The sequence below is a fragment of the Procambarus clarkii genome, chromosome 23 (assembly GCF_040958095.1).
Source record: "Procambarus clarkii isolate CNS0578487 chromosome 23, FALCON_Pclarkii_2.0, whole genome shotgun sequence".
NCBI lineage: Eukaryota > Metazoa > Arthropoda > Malacostraca > Decapoda > Cambaridae > Procambarus > Procambarus clarkii.
Genome location: NC_091172.1, coordinates 33423575 through 33445804, shown reverse-complemented (window position 1 = coordinate 33445804; position 22230 = coordinate 33423575). Strand labels below are relative to the sequence as shown.

The 22230-nt window shown below is 45.3% G+C and overlaps 1 protein-coding gene across 7 annotated transcripts in view; it reads right to left on the bottom strand.

Moving 5' to 3' along the window:
• The window catches only part of LOC123763900 (recQ-like DNA helicase BLM), a 134690-nt gene that overhangs the window by 102424 nt on the left and 10036 nt on the right, over positions 1-22230 (bottom strand). For 6 of the 7 annotated variants that reach the window (XM_069330137.1, XM_069330141.1, XM_069330140.1 and 3 more), the window contains exons 3-8: positions 20638-20753; positions 19514-19695; positions 16014-16277; positions 11995-12112; positions 3473-4095; positions 2177-2954 (exon numbers count right to left, since the gene is read on the bottom strand). In XM_069330137.1, coding sequence (XP_069186238.1) covers positions 2177-2954; positions 3473-4095; positions 11995-12112; positions 16014-16277; positions 19514-19695; positions 20638-20753 — 2081 coding nt within the window. The remainder of the gene's footprint in view (positions 1-2176; positions 2955-3472; positions 4096-11994; positions 12113-16013; positions 16278-19513; positions 19696-20637; positions 20754-22230) is intronic. The other variant, XM_069330143.1, reaches the window with a different exon arrangement.

Here is a 22230-nt window from a genome sequence, read left to right as displayed (position 1 = left end):
TTGAACATTGTACCCAGTCATTATTACACTCAGGCTCTAATATAACACTATCATAGCTAAATAATACAAGTTATATATATATTTTGACATTATTAGGCGATGCTGTGGTCACATGCTGAACAGCAGTGCTGTGCGCTCATGCTGCGACCGCCAGCCTTGGTTGCTCACACACTACTGAGGCTCCCACACCCGGGAATGTGGACCACGATTTTTTTTAAAGATGGCGTCTGTTTACAAGAGCCCTGAGGAAGCTGATGTGAACCCCATGTAGCCGCGGGAGTTTTGAATGGAACGTGAATAATACAAATACCCGGAGGCGCGTTGCGCAAACCAGACGTGAGCCTGCAGGCGCGTTGCGCAGTTTAAGGGTTAAATGTAAAGTGATCATAGGCCATCACTTCCTGCACCTCTGTGAGGGGGGACATTTTCTGGCCCATGACTTCCGCTAGGCAAAATTCCAGGGATGAATGTAATGAAACACTATTTTCTGGGTGAGTCCCGGAGGCTCCCCGGAGCTATCCAGGCTGAAATGGATAAGGTTAACTTTGTTAACTCTAGCAACCAGTCAATGTGCATTGAGTTCTTGCCTAACGGGGACCATGAACCAGAACCTGGCCCCCCCTCAGAGAGGCACGAGGAGAAATGGTCTATAGAAACCCCCATGTGGTAATTACCTAAGTGTAATTACCTAAGTGTAGTTACAGGATGAGAGCTACGCTCGTGGTGTCCCGTCTTCCCAGCACTCTTTGTCATATAACAAATGTCATATAACTGGTTGGGAGCATTCTGTGTCTGCCATCAACTGGTTCTGGCACCAAGAAAGGTAGGCGCCCCAAAACAAACCCCCTATTCTGGTGACATAGAATAGGGGTTCTATGTCGATGGGGCTCCCCCAGAAAGGAATCCGTAACTGATGACACTAGTTAGTATGGCACTTAATAAGTGGTGATAGCTTCAGGAAACCTCCAAGGCTCTCCTAGAAACTGGCATTACATTACATTCAGTGCTTTTTTTATGTTTGTGTTGAGGCATAAGAACAACAAAAAATTAGGGAGGGAGGGGGGATATTTCTTTATGCATACAGGGGTCTTGTCATATTAAACCAACTTGCAGTACATACGTTAAAAGTTAAAGAGTTAAAATATCATTTGAACCTAAAGCACTTTTGGCAATTGTTGAGGTGTGAGGTCTCCAGTACATCAGATGTGGCTGATGCCTAGAAAACTGATAGGAGACTGAGATTTTCTGGAGGATACAATTTCATGGAGATAAAGGAGAGAGATAATGGAGATCATGGAGATAATTTCACGGAGATAAAATGCTCCATGCAAAGATACAATTTCTGGATAGAGCCCTTTGTAGTTCCTTGAAGCTATCTTCCTGAGTTTGCTTCATACTAAAAGGTCACATCAGCCATAGCTAGTTTTCTTGGCCTACCAGGAACCTGGCCCCCCTCACAGAGGCACAGAGAGCAGGTGACAATCTGTCACCTCACCAGAGGAAGCCTTCACAAACTCAGCACAACATTACAGACAACTGGAAGGTTCACAAAAACAAAGCCTCACAAAACCGCTAAAGAAGTACCTGCAACGAGTCACACGGAACAAGGGTGTCACTCAAATGTTCTCGAAACTTGTTAATAGCAATTACCATTACCAGCCAGCCCAGACCAGAAATGAAACCACAGGCAAATGGCCTCCCTGCAGGACAAAGTCTGAAGGATGGCTGGCACTTAGCTGACAGTGTGACTCACTACACTCTATTGGAATCAAATACATCATCAACAGGACTGACCCTGTAGCTGGCTGGAGGTGGGGGTGGGGGTGGATGCGGCTTCGGAGCACTTCATTTAGGACATCGGAAATAATGGGGTTTGGGCTAGTTTCAAGTGAACCAATTATTTGCAATGAATAGTATGCAGTCATTCGGCCATTTCAATGCTTCGTTTTCTATGAACCCTACAGTTGTCCGTAAAGCTTCGCTGACATTGTGTATGTTTTCCCGATGAGGGTGAAGTTAATAATCCTGTGCTCTCTGTGCATTTTTGAGAGGGGCCAGGTTCTGTCTCTGGTTCCTGGTAGGCCAAACAGGACTGATGTGATCCAGTAGTGTCGAGTCACTATGAGCGAGATAGTTTCAGGGAGCCATAATAGTATCCTCCCAAAAAATTACATACCATTATTGTGGTGCTGCTTTAGCTGAGAGTTGTGGAAGGCTTGTGAAGATCTTCCTCTTCCCAGATCCATGCTCTCTTCACCATTATTTATATTAATATTGCCTTTTTTCTTTGCAACAAATGAGAATTTTGGAGTTGAATTTCCTTGTGCCACTGTTTTCTCCTGCTTCTTGGCTAGATGGCTTGGGGTAAAGGATTCATCAGTGAAGTTGTCTTCACAGGGAAAACTACTTATGGTAGGTTTAGTCTCCATAACACTTCTGTTTACATTCTCTTCACTACAAACATTATTCCTATTAACTTTCTTGGATAATTTGTCGGACAACCTTCGGGAGGAAGTATCCATGCCACATAATTCATTTTTAATTGGATGATTACCGAGACGAGGCATAATTTTCCCAACGAATTCATTTTCCTCGTCAAAGACAGGGCCTTCATTATTTTCACTAAAACGAGCCTTTAGTATATGACCACTCTGCTTGTAATGTTTGTCATTAGGGCTGAGACTCAAAGGGCTAACTTCTAACTGAGCTTTTTCTTCAAATGAGCCATCACCAGTGTTTCCATGATTTTTGTCCCTGAAGTCTTTCTCCTTTTCTAAGAGCTTTGATATTTTGGTATATGCATTAACAATTTTTAGGTGCTTTATATAGTCATAATTAGGCACTTGCTGAAGTAGATCAGCAGGAAGAGTAGTAAACATTTCAGCCATGAGATTAAACACTGAAGACTTTAATGTAGTTAATATGGATAAATCTTCCTTTTCTAGTTCATTAACCTGTAAAAAAAAAAAGTTAACTATGAAGTAGTTATTACACAAAAGTGTTATGCCATGATGGCTACATAGCATTGGGTTAACACTGAAGAAAAAGCATACTAAGCAACCTAAATGACCATCTGCAAACTTTATAATATATACATGAAACTGTAAGCTTAGTATATTTCCTATATTCTTACACTTCACCAATTTTCAATACACACAAAACAATTGATAAGGTATGGAATAAAGATACAAAAATTTTCAGGCAAAGAAATGTTTAGAAGCAAATATCTTGAAATAGTAACTGTAAAGATGTGGAGTGCAAAATAAATAAAGATTGATGAAGAAGATACACAACAGCAGAATGTAAAAAAATGAAGATCAAAAAGGCAATAATTACATAAGTAACATAACTGTTAAGATCTAAGACTAAGATCTAAGTTACATCTAAGATTAAGATGCAACTGCAGAATATACCTACATTGTCATCTATCAGTAGATTCTTACATTTCTAAAATGCATGACAATAAACTCACCCTAAGAACTGGATGTTTTAAAATTTGGTCAACAGAGAAACCATTTGAGGTAGAAAAATTACTGTCAGAGGCTGCAGGAAGCAAATGTCCACTTGTAGATGCTGGAGCAACAGGCTGAAGAGTCCCTGTTGTGGTAAGTGGGACACTTCTAGTTGATCCTATAGCAAAGCCTGGTCTAGTGACTGACACAGTGGTAGATGATGAACTTTGCTCTTCTAAAAGTGAATTAGGTTCATCCCCATCTGATGACACATTAGTAGCTATGTGATTGGTAACTTGTGGCATTACTGACATCTCACTTGTCACAAGTGACATTTGAGGTGACTTATTTTCAATGGGTGTGTATGTAGGAGCTGCATTTGTAACAGATGGGTTAACAACTGACTGGTTTACAACAGTTGGGGTTGTAAGAGATTGATTTGCAATAATTCTGGTTACAGGATCCTGATTTGTTGTGGCTAGAGATGCAGATTTATTTACATTGGCTGAAACTCCAGAAAATACACTTGTACTTGTTGGGGTTGCAGTAGGTTGTCTAACGACTCTAGGCGTGGCAGGAGATTTCATCTCTACCAAAAGTTTTTTAGATAACTTTTGAAATTTGTTTTCATTAATAGTGTCACCTGCAAATCAAAGAAAATAATGAATATTGCATACAGATTAGTTTACAGCAAAACATCATTAATTCTACTCACAAGCTGAACAGCAAATCCATGGTTACCACCTCATGATCTAATTTTTAAAATCAATTACATAAATGCACATTTGGCAGAATTAGAGAAGCATACTAAACAAATCGGGCTTTGAGTGTACTATACATGAAAAGCATTTTTCTGACCAATTCCTTTTTGTTGTCCAACCCCCAACCCATCTTCAGACCAAGTCCATTCCATCCAACAGTTGACCCCAAAGATGCATTCATCAATTTTAGCATGCTGTTCAAAACAGGATTTTTCTCAAACATAAATATAAATTAACATTATTATATATTAGCATATTGAGCATATTTAGGCATTGGTTAGTTTAGGTGTTTAGGTTCTGTTGGCAATCATTTGTATTTGTAGTACTTGGATGAAGCATTTACAGCATTGTGGTTCAAACTAAAGTCAGCTGCGAAGCACTTGTTAGAAAAGTGTTTAAACGTTATCAGTTGCTAGTCATGTGCAAACCGTTTTTCATTCATAAAGAGGGGGTTTGGCAGGTACATGGAATGGACTTTACTATTTGCTTATGAGAATATGAATTACCCACCCCACTAAGGTAATATTTGCTGTATCTATAAACAGCATCATAAACAGTGAGGCAGGATAAACATCTGACACTGGCACCTCAGGGAATATGTAAACTACCCTGCAGGGTTCTATAAGGTGTTACAATAAACATCATGTAGATTACTGTCACAAATGTCCACTAATGGAAGCACAATGTGCACATGAGGGTTCCAAAACCCAGAATTCTCCATATAATTCCAAACCCAACTAAGAAAAACTCAACACTTTCGCACTCCAATGATGCCTATTAGCGGCATCCGTTTTTCTCCTGTGCCGTCTCAGACGACGATTTCCAGAGTCATCCATTAAAATATTTGTTAAAAATATAAATTTTATCTGATCAATCTGCGAGTGGTTTCAAAATGAACGCCTTTAAATTGTGCACAATTTGGTACCAAAATGAAAGACGTAACCTGAAAATTTATGTCAGAACACTGGAAAGATATAAATAATTTTGTGGTGATGAGCTTCAAAAAGTGTCCAAAAGTTAATATACAGTATTTGTTAAAATTCCATTTATTGTTCTATTATTATAGGACTAGTCTTAAAATACGCGCTTTTTATTGCGAACAATTTGATACCAAAATGAAGGACGTGACACGAAAATTGATGTCAGAAAGATAATAAATGTCAGAAAGAAAATAAATACTTTTGTAATCCAAATTTTAAAATATTTGCTAAAATTCCATATATTTTTCTATTACTATGGGACTAATTTTAAAATACACACCTTTATATTGCGAACAATTTGATATCAAAATGAAAGAGAAAACACAAAATTTGGTGTCAGAACACTGAAAATATATAAATTTTTTGGTGATGAGCGTCCAAAATTTAAAATATTTGTTAAAATTCCATTTATTGTTCTATTATTATGGGACTAGTTTTAAAATACGCGCCTTTTTATTGCAAACAATTTGATACCAAAATGAAGGATGTAGCACGAAAATTTATGTTATCAAACTGAACGAGTATATACATTAGTCTGTAGGTGTGCAAATTGGCACTCGTTCACGAGTAACTTGGCCAACTTTAGGCTATGCTGTGGGGAGTCACTCTGGGTTTTAGACCTTATATGCAAATACCCCTATAGAGAATTCTATTGGAACACAATGATACTAAAACAAATGATGTAGCACAAGAAATAAGGTGGGAAAACTGAAACGAGTATATACATTTTACTGATTTTGCGGGCTCACGGGGTAACGGTGTATCACCATAGAATTGGTGATATGTACACCCGCATAAAAAAAAACAGACGCGAAGAGCAGAGGAGAAGGTCGAACCAGCCCCGTACCGGATCGGACCAACCTGCTGAAAGAGGCGGAGCCGCGGGAAACGTCCCAGGTTTGGGCACCGAGCCAACAGCACCGGAAACCAAGGCTGGGCCGGCCACCAAGGGGCCACAAGGACTACTCTCCCTGGGAATGTCTCCAACCAAACCAGAACCCGAAGCAACAGCTGGACTAGGAAAAAGAGGTACAGGTAACCCCACCTTGACCAGTCCTGCCGAAAGACATCCACCGTGAACGCCTCGCAGTCAGGGAAGGGCGTCACATAGATTGGGAGACGCCGAGACCACGCCGACGCGAAGAGGTCCACATCTGGGAGACCGTACATCTGGCAGATCCAACGAAACGAGTCGTCGTCGACCGTCCACTCCCGTGGACAGGAGATGGAAGCGAGACAGACCGTCCGCCAGAACGTTGGACACTCCCCGGACATGAACCGCATGAGAGTGCCAAACCCCGAGAATCCAGCAGATGAACCACTCGAAGGGACCAACATCAAAGAGCCAAGGACCGAAGAGAACCCCCGTGGTTCAGGCAACGAACCACTGGAGAACAGTACGAATGGTCGATCCCGAGCGACCCGAATCCTCTGACGCGCGAACCAGACGGCCGCGAACTCCCGAACCGTGCTGTGAGCCCGACGGACCCCACTGTCCCTGGCCTGCCTGGTGAGCACTGGTCACAAAGCCCCAGCCAAGAGATGACATGTCCGTGAACACATCGAGCGAGGGCTCGGGAAGGCGCCAAGGCACCGAACCCCGAAAACCCCAAAGAGGAAGCCGGTGACGCAGCAACCGACACAAGGCCCCCGGAGGACGAACCCAACGATCGCGAGAGAGGCGGAAGGGACGTCCCAGAAGGAACCAAAACAGACGCCGAAGCTAAACCCAACCAGGCGGGTAGACTAGCACAGCGAAGTTCAGACTCCCGCACAACCACTCGAGCAACCTCCGAGTGACCCGGGACCCCCTCAGAAACAGCCGACGGCGGTCCCGCAGCCGCCGCAACGCCTCTGGAGGGAGAGACAAGGAAGCGGTCCGAGAATCCCAAACAAGACCCAGCCAGGTCCGAACCTGGGACGGAACCAGATGGGACTTCCTCCAGTTCACCAGGAACCCGAACCTGGTGAGCTGGGAAAGAACCATATCCCTGGCGAGCAGACAAGCTAACCGACTGGGAGCCCACACCAGCCAGTCGTCGAGGTAGGCCAAAACCCGAATCCCTAGAAGATGCAGATGGGTCACCACAACCCATCCAGGGAGCCGGTCGGCCGAGCGGACAGCACGCTGGACTTGTGATCCTGTGGTCCTGGGTTCGATCCCAGGCACCGGCAAGAAACAATGGGCAGAGTTTCTTTCACCCTATGCCCCTGTTACCTAGCAGTAAAATAGGTACCTGGGTGTTAGTCAGCTGTCACGGGCTGCTTCCTGGGAGTGGAGGCCTGGTCGAGGACCGGGCCGCAGGGACACTAAAAAGCCCCGAAATCATCTCAACATAACCTCAAGAAGATAAACCAGGTCAGACGTGTGAAAACGCGAGGTGCCAGATTCAAGCCAAAAGGTAGGCATCAATAGTGGTAAGCGTGACGCCCTACCACGAAACCTAACCAGTCCCTGAACCCCGGATGAATAGGAACGTGCCAATAACATCCTTGAGGTCCAGGGACACCATCCAGGCATCCGGCTCCAACAGAAGCCAGACCTGAGACAGAGTAGTCATCCGAAAGGAGGGGTAAGGAATCCAGGGGTTCAGACGGGACAAGTCCAGAATGAACCTCAGATCCGCACAGTCCCATTTCGGCACTGGAAACAGACGGGAAACCCACCTGAGGGACGTAGTCGTTTCGACCACGCCCAAGCGCACCCACTCCAAGACGACTTGACGAAGCACAGGAGAAGACACCTTGCCCTGTTAGCCCCGAACCCCCCAAAGGAGGACAAGTCGCCCAACGCCACCGCAGGCCGGATGACACGACCAAAAGGCCCACAAATTGTGGGACCAAGCGTGGGCAAACAGAGCGAGCCTCCCCCCCATCGCCCTGTCAACAGGGCAAACCGCGAAAGTGCCGACGTCCCTTACGAGAACCCAAACGTCGAAAAGGGCGATCACTGCGCCGACCAGACGACGCTGGCCCCAAAGGGAACAACGACTCGAAACTGACATCAATGCCCCACCTCGACCAGTGGAACCCGGAACCCTGGCACAACTCCCTCCGAAACTGCCGAGAACGACCACTTCGGAGAATCAACAAGTCCACCATAGAATGAAAACTACACGAAGCCGCATGCAGAAACTGAGAGACCGCAGTCTATGCAAACAGCAACGGACAAAACGGAGACGAAAGCCTAAGAGCCAGGGCCCAAGCGGATTCCAAAGAGAGGGCGATCACCGCCTGACAGCACGCGAGGCGAGAAGCAAAAAACAGACACCATCTTCCTTCAGGATGGGCGCAAAGAGCTGCAAAAGTGCAGCCGACGCTCTAGCTGCCAAAGTCAGCGCCCCAGACGAAGGCCCTTCACTCAACGCTCCTACATCCTCCTCAAGCCAAGCAGAAGACAGTTCGAGAAGGGAAAAGAAACACAAGATCGAAGCCAAATACCCACGGGTGTGCGACTCCACCGTAACCAATGAAGCCGAAAGCTGAGGAACCTGCACATGAAACTGGAAAAGGCCAACATCCCGAGAAAGCACGGGAGCAAACAAGCACGCATTAAGGTGCTCAAACTCGCCCCCCAGGTAAACCTGTATAAAAGTAGAAGTTTCCCGCCAATCAAGCGTGCGGGTCCGACAGAACCCATGCCACGCCCCCCAAGGAAAAGAAAGGGCAGTCTGCCAGCCAGGAAGATTCCAGAACCTCCAAACGCACCCAAAAATCCAAAAATGGAAAGAAGAACTGAACTCAAACGAGGACGGATCCATTGCAGAGGCATAACCCGGATCTCGCAAGAGGTATGCAGCAAGAGCTTCCCTGAGCCACCTTCGCAGAGATACGGGAAGTAGAAAACCTCTGGAAAGATGGATCCGAGGTACCCAAAGGCACCCGGAACCGAACCCGGGTAGGAGCCGAACCCAAATCATGCTCATACAGGGAAGGGGGTAAGAAAAACCCTCCCCTTGCAACAATAAGCCCCGCGAGGAAGGCAAAAGCACCCAAGTGGGGTCAAAGGGGGCCTAAGGCCTCCAGGTTGACTCCTCCCCAGCCCCAGGATCCCCCACGTCGGGACCCGGGGCAGAGCCGTCCTCCAAACCATCTACCCCTGAAGAAAAGGCAGAGACCAAGGAAAAGGCAGACATGAAGGGGGTCTGCTGGTGGGACCCAGAAGCCTCGGCAGGAGGAACCGGCTCAAATGCCTCCGTCCCCAACCCAGATGGGGCAGCTCCCGAGGCAGCCCGAGTCTCATTACCAACTAAACCCTGTGCCGAGCCTGAAACCCTCAGATGTTTTGGAGCCGGACACAGGGGAGGAGGTGCAGGAAGAACCACAGGGGAAGGACCAGGGGGCACAGCAGGAGCCAAAGCCATAGCGACTAACACCCCCAGGTCAGGGTCCCTAAAACCAAAATGGAGCAGCCTCGGGGCATCCGGGTGGGAAACCAACCTAGCGCGTTGCAATAACCTAAACCTAACAAGCAACGCTGATGCTGCCTGGAGCCTAACAGGAACATCCTCAGAGTAAAACTGGAGCACAAGCAGAGAACATGACTCGCAAGACTCCGGGTCAAAGGTGTCGTTAACCCAACAGGCAGCATGACGGAGGCAAAACAGGTGACTTGTCACCCTGAGACAATGGCACACTGCAACCTTCAAACCCGCACAAGGCAGGTTGGAACTTGGGAGATGCATCCATGGGTCCCCCGAGCCCTGACAGGGGTTTCCAGGGGCCCGTAGGGTAACAACTAAGGGAAGCCCGGGCAAGGTGTTGCTAACCGGTTATGAAACCCAAACAAAACAAGAGGTAGATTATAATACTGAAAACCTCTGGGACGTGTACATGCACGGGGGCCTAGCAGAGGGCCACCAAAACAATACCAGGGGAACTATAGACCCATGAGGCAGAACCTCCACCAGGCAAACAAAAACAAAACAAAAGAGAAAAACCCCGCAAAAGTACACCGTCCCCAGAGGCAACAGGAACCGGTCGCCGCTTAGGTGGCAGGCCGCACAACACCTTGACGCCCTAACCAGCACAATACCACTCCAACCCAAGGCCAAACAAGGGCTTCAAACCCCAGCTGGCCCCAAGGGCGAGGCAAATGCCGAGCAGCAAGAACCCCTACGGGAGCAGGTTCCCGAACGCCCCAGGGAAGATAACCCTGACACGCAGGGGCAGTACTCACAGGGCACCTAGGGAAGGAAGCCCCTAAGCGCATGCAGCCCTGGCACTGATGTAGTACTCCTGGCCACCACACAAAGGCAGCAGAGAACGCCACACGAGGCAAACACCGCCCAGGAATTTGATGCCAGAGAAGCGTCTATCCCGGTTGACATTAGCTTACGAACTGAAGGCAGCCGGCGTGGAGAGGTCCGGGGAGGGGAGGGCTGCGTGGACGACCGGCGCAGCAGTAAAGTGATTGTTTGATTGTTTCCTTGGGATTGTAGGGAGTTTCTACCTCTGTTCGTTTTTTGTTATAGTTTCTTACCATGTGGGGTTTGTTTTGTTACACCTATCTTTCTGGGTGCCTAACCCCGGTCGATGGCAGATAAGGAAAACCCCCAACCATAATAGGGTTTTCCAGGGCCATTGCTCCCTGAAACCTCTCTGAAGGGGCCAGGTTCTGGCACTGGTCCCTGGTAGGTCTGAACTCCATAGCTAATGTTCCGGTCTAACATAACATACATTAGCCCGATAAGCTCCAGGGAGCTGTAGGGGCTTCCCACAAAAAAGAATTGTTTGGGAACACTTTATTTCATGCGCACCGGGGGAATTTCACAATAAACTCGGCGCAGCACGGTGGTTAAGCATATCCGTTATTTTTTTCCTTCTCCTGTACAGTCGCCTGCGTTCTCTTTCTAGAGTGGTCCTCTTTCTGACCCTCCTCACAGGCACGTGCTTCAAGCAGACCTTGTATGCTTCAGCTGTCAGTTGAGCTATTCCCTGTGTGGGAGTTTTGTCGCCTTACGACTGTCTCCCATTGAATGTTTGCAAGGTCTATATTTATTTTTTCCCAGTTGATCCTCTTATTGTTGAAATTGAATTAATTGAATACCCCTTCACACTTGCTGGTTCTCTTGGACCTGCTACCATTATTAATGTTAGTTTGCACTTCAATTAGCTTATGGTCTGAGTATGTAACATCTGAGATTCTAATATCTCTGATTATTTCATCATTGTTTGTGAAGCTCTCTCATAGAATCTCTACGAGCTACGTCTCTCGTCTCTCTCCTGTCTCCAGTGTAATGTTGAGCAATATAATTTATTGGTAACACAAGCTTCCTTCAGCACATTAGAAACTTAGTCAAACTAATCTTTCTGATTCCAGCTAACTGATCTTACCGTGCACAGAGTTGGAAGGAATAAAAACAAAATGAGAAATGGCACACCACATTGTGGTGCATTGTGCATCCATCACACTGACCTGGGGTACCAGTCATACAGTGGGCTGTCAGGTGGAGACCTTGAGTGGCAGTTATGTGTGATTACAAAGGAGACATCTCACATTGATTTATGTTTTATGGAATTCACCTCTGTTATCACCTTTAATGACCATTAAGGAACTGTTGAAAACATTCCCTGTGGCATCAGTGTTTCTATGTCTCCTGCCTAGCTGTCATGAGACCTCTTCACAAGGCATGGCAGATCTTAACTTAGGTGGCAACATAATGCAATAGCTCAGAAGTGAGGACTAGATTATTAAACAGCTCTATAATGATGGCTCAATAAAATTGTGAACACTTAACTGTTAAAACAAAGGAATGATTCCATTACAATATATAAACTGGGTGTACAAAATATACTTACCAGAAACATTAGAATCGTCACATACAGCTACAGGCGTAAAGATGTCATCATCTGCCTGGGTGTTTAAAGGTACAATTGGTGGTGATAGAGGTGCACATTCTATGTAATCTACTTCTGCCTGCAACACACACCAAAAATTACAATTCAATATACAGTACAGCATTATTAAATGCAAATACAAATAAAAGAAAAAGGCATAGAATGTAATGCAATGCCCTTCTCTGGGTGAGCCTGATAGCTCTCTGAAGTTATATTGCCGAGACAGCTTCCCATTACTCAAGTCACATCAGCCACAGGCATCCTGTTGGCCTGCACGATGAACAGGGGAAAAACAAAAAAGGGTGCCCTCACTTTGACCAGTCCAGCCACAAGGCATCCTTCCACTTTGACATCCTCATGACCGGAAAACAAACCCAAGTAAGAGGGAAGCTGCTGGTTCAAAGCAATGCAAAGCAGTTCATCTGAAGATGAACCGGAACCGAAATGTTTCGCATAAGAACAGAAGGGTGCATTGTGGACCATCCATTATGTGATAAATGGAAGGGAAAGAAATCATCTACAAGAATGTGGACATACCCCACATAGTAACTGCACAGAGAACCAACCCCGAGAATCTGAGCCACACAAAGAGTCCAGTCCCATAGGGGGGGCAAGACTGAAGTGACCCCTTGTGGCATAGCAAAAGAACCACTGGTGAGCGGTCAGAGTGGAGAATGGAGTCCAGAGCAACAATAACTCCCTCCTTTCCCACAAAGAAAAGAACCAAGACCCTGGTTGCAAATGCATAGACTGGCTGGAGACATAAACCAGAAAGTTGTTGTGGCAGCCTAGACCACAAAGCAAGTAGCTGGGCAACAAGAGAACAACTGAAAAACCTGACATCGGCCAGAATGAATAATTCCGAAGAGGCATAAGAACATTCATGGAATAAAAAAACACTGACCCATCCCAAGAAGAGGCAGCAGGAACAAGCCAGGACATGACAGAGGACACCAGGAATACCACCTCAGAAAACCCTCAGGCAATTTTGGGCAAACCCCTGGATCTTACCTAGAGGGGGTATCTGGGAGTTCTTCTGCTCAAGTGAACCCAAGTGAAAACAGAAAAGTGAAGGTCTGCAAGGAAGATGCAGAAATAATGAAAGAAGACAATTCCCAGGGAAGACCAGGAAGAACCAGAACCCTGTTGGAAGGGGCACAACTGACCACACTTGAGCCTAACCAAGGCGTAAAGTGTCCAGTGGAGGAGAGGACCAGCACCCTGGAAGTCAAAGAAAAGGAGTGGACAAAAGATAATAGATAAACCCCCTAGAAAACCCCCAAAAGAAAGACAGGGAAGGTTGAAAGATGCTGACTGTCCTCACTGCAATAGCAATCGGGCAAATTGCGAAAGGGTGGAAGAAAATAACCCAGGAAGGAGGCCCCCCCAGAGGACACTTACCCGATAAAGAAGGGCCTAGGCTAGAGAGCTAAAATCCTGCCAGAGACTTATCCTGACCACACAGGCAAAGCTCCCCTACTCTCAGGAATGGGAGGGGTCGGTCCCAAACCTTACAAGCCTAGGAAAGTGAAGCACATCAGGTGGACATGAAACTCTTAAACCAACGCAGCCAAGATTGACACCCATGGAATGAAACTCCACATGAGTTTTTGAGTACAGGAGAGGTCACCTGAACACATACAATGGTAACCAAAGGATGTCTGAAAGTTAGGAAAAACTAAAACCGGCAACACTACCGCAAGGCCAAAGCCCACCCAAACCCAAATGAGGGAGGGTACAGAAGACAGCAAAGGCCAGGAACCACAGGATGAACTGCAAAACTGAACTAGCTAAATGGAAGTCAGGAAGCAGGAACCTCTAGAACATGACATAACCAGGAACACTGAATGAGACCCAGAAATGAACTAGGGAAGCAGCAGTCAAGGAACTCTGCTCAAGCCAGAGGGAGAAAAAGTAACCTTCCCCCAGAGCTGAACAAAACTCCCCACAGAGAGAAGCAGAGGACAGGAAGGCTGAAGGGCACCTAGGGACCCACATCGGGGTCTTCTCCAACCCTAAAAGCCCAATTTGAAGGCCCTGGGGCAGAGCCTAGCTCCTTGCCTGATGCCAAAATAGAAAAACCTCCAAAATATAACTCCAGAAAGGGAAGGCAATGTATCCTCAGTGGGAAGCAATGGCTCAACTACCTCTAATGTCAAAGTGGAAGGGGCGATCTCCAGAGAAGTCCGAGCTACATTGCATTTGAACAGCAGCCCAGGTTCTGAAACCCAGAAACAACACAGAGCCTGGAGCAAACAGGGAAGGAGGGACAGAAGAGGGTATGGTAAAAGCAACATGGACAGAAAAAGACAATGAATGATCACAGCTGGAAGACAAAAACTTAAAAAAAACAAGAGCCAACTCCAGGGGCAACCACTCAGACAACATGCTGCAAAACCAAATGGGCAAATGAACCCAAGCAGCTGCATGCTGCCCACTGAGGCCCATCACTACAAAAACAAAGAAAACAAAAAGATGGAGGCTGAAGCAAAAATAAGATAGTGAACCCAGGTGTCACATGTTCTAGGGCAGAGGGGAATGTCCAAACAACAGGTGGCATTCAGTGGCAAAATAAATGACCAGCGATGTGTAACAATGTCGCTGGTTATTTTGTGCGACTTTGACATCCCTCAAAGTCGCACAAAATGAGTGTGGGTCGATCTATTATGAACCACACTGCAGGCTTACAGGGAAGTTGCCAGGGCTTGCAGGCAACTGACCAAGCAGAACACCCAGACACTAGGGACACTCTGGAAGAAATGACACTGAACAAAACCTATAGCATAAACACGGCTGCGAAGGGCATCAGTGGAATACCTTCGTACCCTAGTACACCCGACATGCAAACAAACAGTATGCACCCCACTGCAGGGACTCAGAGGAATCACAACTCGTACACTACCCAAGGTGAGGTTCTCCACCCCAGTGGCCTGGCCTCTCATGGGCAAATTCTTGAACTCTTCAGAGAAAGAACTTTCTTAGTGTAGGAGCAATGCAAACGAGTGCTTAGGGAAGGGTCACCTTAAACACATGCAGCTCATTGTGTAGTGTGAACTAAGTTCACACAACAAGTGAAGCTTGTAAAGACTCATGAACAAATTCTAAAGGTTAAGAATTATACACAAGCAAATGACCCCCAACATGACAAAGTCCACAAGATGGCCGTCAATTATCTTCAAAAAGAAGTGCAACTAGCTACGACAGGCGACTGGGAAGATGAACCAAGGCCATGTCAGCGACAGGACTGAGCATGTGTGGGCTTGAACCTGGGATAACATCTGTTGGCAGCTCCGTGTAGTAGGGAGTGTTTTGTACCTAACGTGAACCATTTCATTTTAGTGAATCTTTTGCTGTGTCTGTTGGCTGTTTTCATGCTTCATTTTCATGAACTATGCAGTTGTTTGTATTGTCATGTCTACTTTCTGATTGCGTTCCCAGTGAGGGCGACTGTAATAATCCCCTGTCCTCTGTGCCTCTGCGGAGGGGGGAGGGCGGGGTGACATTAGGCTGGTAGGACAACAGGACACCTATGACTGATATGACATGAGTAATGGGAAGCTATCTCATCCATATAACCTCAGGGGGCCACCTTAGAGTTCACCGCCCCAAAACGATATGACTCAATATCATAACAACTACTGAGAAGAGCATGTCTCAAGTCAACATGTACTGTATCAGGAAATGAGTTGCATGGTATATTGCGTACAAAGGCTGCAATGATTGTAGGATGCTGTAATGACAAAGATAATACTGTATAATAAATTCATAGTGTAGAGTGTACAGGATAGGTGTAATGAGCACGTACAGACTGCAATAATGTGAAACATGTTTGGCAGGTGGTGGTGGAATGTGCCTGACTATTATTGTAGTTATTGTTTGTGCCACGCTGAAATTTCAGTCTAGCATAAACAAAGGTTATGTACTCCATTATTAACGTATTAATCATTATAAAATTTATACGTTACAATTCAGAAAAATACCTCTTGCTCCAAAGACTCAAAAAAGTCGTGTGACTGTGTGACACACTGTTCATCTGTGATCAATTTGCGGGGAGTTTTTAACTTGGAGATTTTTGTCCCAGTGACAATAGCTTTATCAAAGATACAGTCCGAATCTTCAATTTTTGCTTCAACTGTCTTCTCATTAAAACTTCCTTTAACTCTGTCTGCTGACTTCCCCACATCTTCGAAAATATTTTCATTTTCTTGACTAAGAGTACTTTTTACTTCGGACTTCATGCTAGTCTGAAAAACAAAGACAGAAATCTGAGAACAGATTTTAATACAACAGAAATGCATAATTACAACCCATCCTCCAGTAAGGCAGTTTAGTACATCTAGTATGGGTTTCTGGGAAGCCCCTTGTGGTCTCCTCAAGCTATCTCACCAAGATTGTTCTCAACTACAAGGTCCCATCAGTCACTGAATTCTATTTGGCCTACTGGAGACCAAAGCTAGACCCTGGACCCCTCACAGAGACACAGAGAGCAAATTACACTTTGCCACCCTTACCAGGAAAGCGTCCTGAGAATCAACAAAGCATTATAAATCACTGGCGGGTTCAAAAGAACTGAAGCCTTGAAAATTGCCAACCAAGCTCCCCAAATAACTTAAACTAATAATCAAAGCTCTCTGAACTATCTCTAACTCATTAGTACCAATTCACTGCCACCAGGGGAATGGGAGCTCCGGCCATTCCAAGTCAGTTCTGTTGCCTGAAATATCAGCACTGTGGAGAAATGCCCGACAAACCACTGGAACATTATCTAACACAGTGCACAGTTACAACCACAACAGACCACTGGAACTTTTCTAACACAGTGCACAGTTACAAACCCATTAAGATTTCAACTTAGATTCAACAGAGCAGAAGAAGTTGTTAAACACATGGGGCAAAATCTTACTGAAGTGACCATACGAGTCATAAATACCCATACTCCGCCCAAGTAAATCAGAAACAAGCAACACTTAGTGGGCCACCCAGAGGCTTAGGGGCTGCGCAGAAATATCCCTGAAAAAAAAAGTGTTGAATGCAATGAACGCTATTTTATGGGTGAGTCTAGGAGGCTCCCCGGAGCTGTCCAGGCTCAATGGATATGTATAACTTTCTGGCATCAGTCAATGCATAGAGTTCTTGCCTACCGGGGACCACGAGCCAGACCCTGGCCCCCTTTAGAGAGCCACGAGGAACAATGGCCTATAGACCCCCTTTATGATTGGGAGCATTCTATGTCTGCCATCGACCAGGATAGGCACCACAGAAAGGTAGGCACCCGAAAACAAACCCCTATTCTGGTAAACTATTGCGACCAAAGACCGAACAGGTGGACAGAACTTCCTAAACGAAAACTAGCAAACAAGCATGACGTCATCATGTCGCCACGCCGCTGTCTGCGCAACCCCTCGTTGTGCAGACAGGCTCCCCCCTCCCGGGAGGGGGAAGGGGGGAGCCCCAGACCCAACCATTAGTTCTTAGGCTGGATGTCAAAAACACGAAAACACCGCCGACCGGAGGGAGGGAGGGAAGGATGCCAGGGAGCCTCCAGGACTCACCCAGACAATGGCGTTTCATTACATTCAATGCTGGTTTTCTGGGGGAAGCCCCATTGGCTTCACAGAGCTAACTACCCAAAGATAAGGAAAAACAGGGACTTACCTGGGCGGCGGTCCATCCTCACTCCTCAACGCGAAACGAGACAACTGGCTGCAACCGCCGACCCAAAGCAACGCAGGCCTGACTAGGCCCAGGAACATTCACCAGGCAGTGAGCAGCAAGGACCCTGATTCGATCTCCAAAAACCCCGGGACCGAATGTCCACCCAAGACATGTTGCCAAAGACAGCCGCCAAAGCAGCAAATTTACGAACGTCGTGGGCCCGGGGAAAACCACAGGCTGGCTACACTTAATAACCCTCCTGACAACCTGAAAGACCCGAGCCCGGAAACAGGGAAGAAGGGAAACCAGATCAACCCAGAGCGCATCCCCGGCAACAGAAGCCGTGGCGCGCAAATAACGGTGGAGAGTCGCAACCGGACACAACACATGATACACCCCCGGGCTGACCAACCAAGCATCAACAACCCACGGCTCCCTCCGGAACGCAGCCGCCTCATTCTTCACCAGCAAAGAAGGAGACAGCTGCAAGCAAACATAACGACCACCAAGACCGAAAGAGCAGAAACCTCGGCGCCGGAGGAGAGCACGAAGCTCCCCAACCTGTACATCTTGTTTTGTCTTTTGTGGCTACTCTTCATAGCTGTCTTCATGCTTTTGCTTTAGCATTTGTGGATGCCTTGGGGGTTCCTCTAGTCTATTTGATTTCCTGTTCCAAGGCTCACCTTTCTCAGGTTGTCTGCCATTGTTCTTCTGTCCCTCCGATCTGCGGTTTGCACTAGTGCCCATGATGCTTGCACACTAGCCACCCTCTCGGCCGTTCTTTGCTGATATGTCCTGGTTTGATATTATTCACAAGGGTCTTAGGTGGTTGACTGTAGTCTTGGCAGTCAGATTTTTGGGTTCTTGTTCCGTCAAGAGCCAGTTATTGAGCCTGCCGTCATGTGTAATTACCTAAATGTAGTTACAGGATGAAAGCTATGCTCGTGGTGTCCCGTCTTCTCAGCACTCTGTCATATAACGTTTTGAAATTAATGACAGTCTTGGCCTCCACCACCTCACCTAACTTGTTCCAACCGTTTACCACTGTTTACAAAAGTGAATTTTTCTTATATTTCTCTGGCAACTTTGTTTTGTTAGTTTAAATCTATGACCTCTTGTTCTTGGAGTTCCAGGTCTCAAAAATTCTTCCCTATTACAGTCTAGCTCAAAAACTTTATCGATTCCTGTTACTATTTTATACGTAATGATCATATCGTCTCTTTTTCTTCTAGCTTCTAGTTTTTGAAAATTTAATGCCTCTAACCTCGCCTCGTAGCTCTTGTCCTTCAATTCTGGGAGCCACTTAGTGGCATGTCTTTGCACCTTTTCCAGTTTGTTAATGTGCTTCTTAAGATATGGGCACCATACAACTGTTGCATATTCCAGCTTTGGTATAACAAAAGTCATGAACAATTTTTTAGCATTTCTCCATCCATGTATTTAAAAGCAATTGTAAAGTTAGAAAGTGTAGCATAGGCTCCTGGCACAAGTGATCCAATGTGTGTGGCACAAGGACACAGAAATAAGAGTACAGTACTACAGTATATTTGAAAAGTTGCTCACTAAACAAGGTGTTTATTTAACAGTAACTACAGAAAGGGCCAGCTAGTTCAAGAATGGTTAAACACCTTTTTTAATTTTCCTCAAGCAAGTGCTATTTGTAAGCTTCAGATTGCTTGTCTATAATTATCTTACATTCTTCAGGACTTTTGTCCTTCACTTCCGAGTCTTGCAAATTACTTTGTCAAATAGGGACTTGAAATTCTCATTCAATGAAAGAATAAGATGCACAAGAACATTTAACAGAAATAACTATCAATTTTACCTCTAATTTTGTCACTGGAGCTGCAACATCATCCTTCTTCATGGGTGAATATTCTTCTATGCTGTTCTCAATGTCAGTTTCATCATCGGAACTAATGATAATTCTGTTCGTCCTCTTTCTTAGCTTATGATTCATTTCATCATCTTCAGATTCTTTGGTTGTTCGATTTTCTTCAGGTTTTCCTAGAATATTTAAAGACAACTTCATTTTACTCTCACAACAAGATATTATACACACTTAATGACAAGTACATATGACAAATGGCTGCATCAGGCACAAGCTGATACAGTACAGTTAGCTGACGGGTGCAATCAACACAAAGCATTACAAAATTCTGGAGAGAAGGCAGACAACACAAACAAATCATGCTCATGCAAACTGACCTTATAAAAGAACTGAAGGAGACAATTTGTTAAGCTTAAAGTTATACACATGTGGGCAAAAAGTTAATGAAGGAAGTCAAAGGATTTTATTCAACAAAAAACCAGCGTTGAATGTAATGAAATGCCATTTTCTGGGTGAGTCCCGGAGGCTCCCCAGAGCTATCCAGACTGAATGGATATGTATAACTTTCTGGCATCAAAGTGCTAGGAGTTCTTGCCTACTGGGGACCACGAGCCAGAACTTGGCCCCCTCAGAGAGGCACAAGGAGTAAGACATGAGACCTTCACTTTACCAACCAGTTCAAGTGGATGGACAATGGACATCAAACTAATCTCTACATGCTCCTCTTGATGTTTTTTTAATCACAAACATACTTCAACATGTTTCTTTCCACAAGTGCATTATCAATTAAGACTCATTTCTGCCCATTCATCAGTTGCCCAATACAATATGTAATTATGTATAACTGGTCTATGATCTTTGCTAATTGTATAAAAATGACCTTGCTAGAAATTTTGTTCTCATCTAAGCATAAAAAGCTATGTTCTATTGAATATTAAATATTGTAATTAGAAATTTAGGTGAATAAATAAATATAACTATTAGAATTGTAATATAAAATACTTATAATAAAAAGTAATTATAATAAAATAATTATAATAAAATAATTATAATAAAATAAAATTTTGTACAATAAAATAATACCAATAAAGTAATAAATAAAAAACAAACAAAATTACCTTTACCAAAGGAGGTATCCAACTCAAAATCACAAAAATCATCCAAATCATCATCAGTGAGAATAAAGTTAGTGGAAGCTGCAGGTATTGGCACCACATTAACAGTCTGAGGAGATCTGTAAGGCAATTATTAAAAGATAACAAAAGCTTGCAAGTACCAAAGTACAGTACAGACAATACATGTGCGGTGATAATAATAGCCATCACTTTTTAAATTACAGGTAATTACTTAATTTCTAATGTTACTATACAAATTTTTTCTGAGGTGTATCACAATGCCCAATGCTTGAATCACACACAGCCAGGTTTGGTCAGTACTAACTCTTTGGGGCAACATAAATCTTTTCAAAGGACCTTCATGTCATAATGGAGAATGCGAGACACTGAAAAAACGGTCCGAATGGAGCCAGGGCATGGAGTCTGAAGGATTCCCAATCTTCTGCAATGGATTCCACTGCATAGGATCCACGCGGCCTCAAACCCCCGAACCGTACTGTGAGCCCAACAACAGGGATGACACCAATGACCTTGGCTAGCCTGGTTAGTGCTGGTCACAAATGACCCAGAGCCAAGGTGTTCGTGAAGACATCTAGAGAGCGCAGAGGAAGGTGCCAGGGAACTGAGCCAAAAAAAAATTCTACAGATGAAGCTGGTGGCACAGCAGCCGGGAGAGGGCCAATGGGATCCACAGCCAACGATTACGGTGGCAGCCAAAGTGACTGAACCAGACACAAGAACAGCTGCCAAAGGCACACCTTGCCTAGAGAAAAACTATGCAGGCAAAGTTCAGGCTCCCGCACAACTGCTCTACTAACTGTCAAATTACCCAGAGGCCAACTCTACACCAACAGACCGCAGCGATGCAGCAGCCAGTTGTTTTAAGATAGCATATGACAGAGTACTGTACTTGGAAGTTGGGACACTATGAGTGTAGCTCTCATCTTGTTACTACTCTTAGATAATTGTACTTACACACTCTTTAAAATACATCTACAAAGACAGACAAGAAGACAAGCACACACTTCACAGAGCTGTAGACACTGTAGTTGAAATGGACTCCAAATGATGGCAGTAAAACCAGCGTTGAATGTAATGAAATGCCATTTTCTGGGTGAGTCCCGGAGGCTCCCCGGAGCTATCAAGGCTTATATGCATCTCTTTAGAATTTGGCATTAGTCGATGCGGGTGGAGTTCTAGACCTACCGAGGACCTCGAGCCAGAACCTGGCCCCCTCAGAGAGGCACGAGGAGCAATGGACTATAAAAATGCACATGTGATTTGAAGCATTCTATATCTACCATCGACCGGGACAGGCACTCAAAAAGATACAAAAACAAAAAAACAAAACCCCTATTCTGACAAAATGACAAAAATAGATAAACGAGTGGACAGAACCCCCCAAATGAAAATGAGCAAACGAGCATAACGTCACACAAGCCACACAGCATGTCTGCGCAGCTCCCACCCTCCCCGGGAGGGGAAAGGGGGGAGCCCCAGACCCCCGCACCAGCGAGTCACACCTCAGTTCTGAGGCTGAATATCACAATAAGCGAAAAACCGTCGACCACAGGGAGGGTTACCGGAGAGCCTCTG